The sequence below is a fragment of the Austrofundulus limnaeus genome, unplaced genomic scaffold (genome assembly GCF_001266775.1).
Source record: "Austrofundulus limnaeus strain Quisiro unplaced genomic scaffold, Austrofundulus_limnaeus-1.0 Scaffold800, whole genome shotgun sequence".
NCBI classification, from domain to species: domain Eukaryota; kingdom Metazoa; phylum Chordata; class Actinopteri; order Cyprinodontiformes; family Rivulidae; genus Austrofundulus; species Austrofundulus limnaeus.
Genome location: NW_013953202.1, coordinates 168,322 through 173,025, shown reverse-complemented (window position 1 = coordinate 173,025; position 4,704 = coordinate 168,322). Strand labels below are relative to the sequence as shown.

Sequence of the window (4,704 nt, the reverse complement as noted above, 5' to 3'; positions counted from 1 at the left end):
CCTCTAGTAATATATTTACTGAAAAATGGTGACATGTTCAATACTTATTTTACCCGCTGTATCTCAGATAAGTACATAAAAAGTAAACTGGAAGTATGCTCTTTTATTTTAAGTTTAAGATTAGTATACTTAAAGGATACTTGCATAATACTACTTTTTGCTAAGGGTAGAGCTGAAAGTGTACTGAAATAACACAAGTCATATCAAAAATGTCAGCTCAGCTATTTGTTTTGATCAACAGAATCTTTTAAGCAATGGATCTCTAGGCAGTATTTTCCCCCATCATCTTTACAACAATGTGATTTTGGGTTAAATATTCAGGGGTAGACATAAGGAAAAGTTTCAGTTTGTCTGGCGGACAATCTGTTGACAAAACCTGGTTGTCCGCAAAACATTTTGGTTGTCCAAAATAATCTCAAGCAAAATGTAATTTAACAAGTATATTGTTCTGTAGACAAAGTTTATTATATATAATTGTTCTCAGTCAGCCAAGTTGACAGGACCTGTGTGAATAAAATGTCCTTATTCTCTTCTTTGAAATAGAGTTCAACATTCATAAACTTATTTCTGCTCATAGGTCAAACATTTTCACTTGAATAGGAGTATACTGTGTACATGACCTTATTAAAAGTTACAGTTTAGAGTTCTGTTCAGATTTACCAAGTTTTACCTCCCGTTCATTTTTACAAATGACAAACACCCACGGCAGAGAACTTTAATCAACGTCTTTTTTTTCTTGGTTGTCCACCAGACAACCAGGAGACAGGATCTGGTTGTCCGAAATGAAAACAGGTTGTCTCGGACAAACTAAACAAGGATGACGCTTAGCTTCAGAAATTAATTCTTGACTCATTTTTTTTTACCATGGTTATGAAGCAGCGCTGCAACTAAACAAGAGAAGACCTTTTAATAAAAGCACAGGGTTCATGTAGATCCTTAAAAAGTCTTAAAAAAGTCATTGAATTCATCAATCCAAAAATAAGGCCTTAATTAGCCTTAAGATGTCTTAAATCAATCTTTCAAAAGTCTTAAAAATGTTAACACATTGTACATAGGATGATTATAATTAATCTCAAATATTAAAATAATTGGTAACATTTTTTTATATTTACATGCAGACATTCCCCTTTGACATCACTTCCTGTTAGACACAAATATCTCAACAACTGTCCATCTGAGCAATGTGGTTTGTTTTGTACTATGTTAATAGTTTTGTCTTTTCAAAAATGCACATTCACTTTTCTTACAAAAACTTGATGTCACAGACACTTTAAGGTTTCATCTACAGAAAATTGGGGTTAAGACCCCACTGTGGGTCCTATAACTCCAAATTTTAGGTCGTTAAACTGACTGTTAAGAATGTCTCTGCTATAGTTAGATATGGATAAAAACAATTGGTTTTTTTTAGCAATATTTGAATACTTCAGCCAAAAATACTTTGATTCTTGAGTTTCTGCCACATTATTATTATTTTTTTTGTCATTTGTGTTTATTATGAAATTGGTCTTAAATTTAATTTCAGTTGGCATTAAAAAGTCTTTAAAAGTCTTAAATTTAACTTGCTTTAAACTGTAGGAACCCTGAAGCATGGGAGAGYGACAACACTTTGTGCAACATTAACTAATTTTGTATTAATTTAGCTAAATGGAACTTTTTGTTTAGATTTATTTGCAGACAGCTGTTAAATCAATAACAGTTCTGGAGGAAAAGCACAACATAGTTTAATGAAGTGTTTTGTTGGACCAGAACTCAGTTGTTTCAGTGGGACTTCAATGATAGATTAGCTATTTTTGTTTACAGAATTGTTTCAATTCATCCAGTTTTACAACTTTATTACACAGTTCTGATTTCTTTCCATTTATGTTCAAGTTGTARCTAAGTTGTACCATTTGAAAAGTTCAAACTTTGAATCTTTATTTATTTATTTTTTAACATGTGAAACTTTGACACTTTGTTGTGCTACTTTTTCTGACCTCAGCTACGATGGTGTGGCTTGTGAACATGGCCGACACTGACAGGCCAAAGAGCAACTCAGCAGAAGCAGGTTCAGCCCAACCGGACTCACAAGAAGGTCAGTGGAGAGTCCTCACCTGTCTGAGGGATTAAAGTTAAACCCACTTCAGGTGGGTCTTTATTCCCTCTGGATACTAAGTGACATTGTTTGTCAGCAGCCATGGCATCTCCAGAACCTTCCAGTCCATCACAGGATAATGGTGGCTTCTCGTCCTCCTGGGTCAGACAGCAGCAGCACCAGCTGGGCCCRCTTCAGTCCACTGAAGAGACCAGACGAGAGGTCCAACAAATGCCCTCTGCCCGTCCCCCTGTGGAAGACGATGATGAAGAGAGTGAGTGCTGAGTACAGACCATTTATTTATACAGCACATAAAAACAACAGAGTTGACCAAAGCCCTTCACAATTCAGCCAAATGAATAAAACAACACAGAAATGAAAACAAGATCAATTTAAAATGGAGAATTTGCATTTCTTCAGAAAATGCCAGTGTGAATGCCTCTTGCTGATAACTTTAGCTTAAGAACAGCTAAGAAACAAACTGATGATGTCAGTAAGTGTGTTTCCATCAAGGCTTTTTGATGCACATTTAGAAGTGACGCATTAAAAATGCGAAAAAAGATCGGATGGAAACAGTAAAATTCAAAAAAAAAAATCCTCAATTCACTAAAAAGTTTTTACGCTCGCTTGAGGTGGTTTTTGGGTTTTTCAAAAAACACTTAATGTGCAAAACGGGAGATGGAAACACTTTTGCTGAATAAGTTGTGAAGCGAACATTTACCTCAAATAGCTGATGAGCTGTTCCCCGGTACCGGTTTTGGGTCGGCTGCAGCCGTGACTGGCAGCAGGACCCTCCTCCTGCTGTTTGTGTTATCTCAGTAATCCCGTAACGTGAAGAAAATTGCATTTCTTTCTCTACGTCTCCAGACAGAAGTAACATCACCAAAGCTAGTTGATAACAGAATAATTACAACTTTCCTGATAGTAGCAACACGTTCCTGATAACTTCTCTCCATTATCCTGAGATATGTGGACCCTGCGAGCTTAGTGACGGTTACTTCCTGTTTACTACGCACATGCGTATGACGTAATTGATTCGCTTTCAAGCCAGTTGATGGAAACTGTGTTTGATTCACATTTCGTAATTTTTTCCTTTTTGCGAAATTATTAAAATTAGCTCAAAATTCGAATTAAAATTGGATGTAATTGGATGGAAACACGATTAGTGATGTCACTGATGATGTCCCTTATGTGACTAATGATGTCACTGATTACATCATCATAACCAAAAATTAAAAATTGAAATAGCTAAAAAAGTATAAAAACTAGACATGGGTTTTTACGATGTAAAAACAAGTGTGCATTGCCATGTAGCATGTCATTGCAGCATGGCTTTGCCTGCAGCATTGGACTTGCAGAATGTCAAGTCAGCAGGTGCTTGTAATTATGATTATTGTGTGACAATATGAAGTTTGTAGAGATTTTTTGTTAAAGTTGCTGTAACTGGGTTTTGAACCCTGATCTCCCACATGAAAGCCCATAGAGTTAACCATGAGACCATTGGAGCTGTGGCAGAGGGAACTGCCAAGGGTTGGTTTGTACGTGTGCAGAAAGAGGCCACATTGCCAATGCAATTGTTGACACAGAACTGCATAATATTACAACAATAGAGCAATATTAGGATAATATTTTAGTAAAACATCAAAATACAATCATATTAGTATTGTAATCACTGAACTACTGAGTTTAAATATTATTAAACTATGGTTCAGTACTGAGTAGATACAGCAAGGGACAGTACTGGACCAATACAAGGCTCCATTGACTGACATTATAAGATTTTAAACATTTAATATTTCAAAAATTATAAGTTGTACAGGCATCAAAAGGCATAGCATCATTTGGCACAGGAGCTTTACAGATATAAATTACAATGGCAGCTCTAGGACAAAGTATGCAGGAGGAGAAGCGTGCCAAGGTGGAGATGACTTGGATGGGAAACGAATCACAATAGTGTGCATTGCATTGGCAATGCACACTGATTAAAGATACTATAAGTCATTGCCAGAATGGCTAGAAGGAGTTGAACATTTTGAAATTTGAATTGTAGAAACAGCACAAAAATTGCAGAAGGAGATAGGGTCCAAAAACGTACARAATAGTGATAGTAACAATAAAAAGAAAAAGAAACATGAAAACAATAGAGTGAATGCTGAAGGCATTCACACTGAATAGAGAAAATAAAAACCATTATCTTTAAAAAAATCTCAAACTCTAGCAGAATGAAAGGCCAGGCAGTAAAAACTAGTTTTCAGCAGAGATTTAAAAGTCTCAACARTCTCTGCACATCGAATGCAGAGTTTTCAATGTACAGCTATTTACCAGGTCAACTACTTGATTATTGTGGCTATTATCTTCAARTTTGTTTAATCTTAATCTTCTGACAGCTTTTATAATGTGTTAGGTTTACAGTGGGCTCAGGCAGTATTAGGACGTGGGGGGTGTGGTCTGTGGTGTGTTTTCTCCTGCTCACATGTCTCCATCACTGCTGAACTTCCTTCAACTTTCATGTCTTTTTATTTTCTTCTTTTTGTTGATTTTTTTGGCACTTGTCAAATAACTTTTGACCTCTGTCAGGAGGGAAACAGGAACCTTTATTTTTTTTCGGCTCAAGAGAAGGATGAGACTGATGG

General features: G+C 36.0%; 1 protein-coding gene across 4 annotated transcripts in view; it reads left to right on the top strand.

Annotated features, from left to right (window-relative positions):
* psen1 (presenilin 1) overlaps nucleotides 1-4,704 on the top strand; it is a 23,193-nt gene that overhangs the window by 14,691 nt on the left and 3,798 nt on the right. For 3 of the 4 annotated variants that reach the window (XM_014028709.1, XM_014028711.1, XM_014028708.1), the window contains exons 8-9: nucleotides 1,979-2,071; nucleotides 2,169-2,345. In XM_014028709.1, coding sequence (XP_013884163.1) covers nucleotides 1,979-2,071; nucleotides 2,169-2,345 — 270 coding nt within the window. The remainder of the gene's footprint in view (nucleotides 1-1,978; nucleotides 2,072-2,168; nucleotides 2,346-4,704) is intronic. The other variant, XM_014028710.1, reaches the window with a different exon arrangement.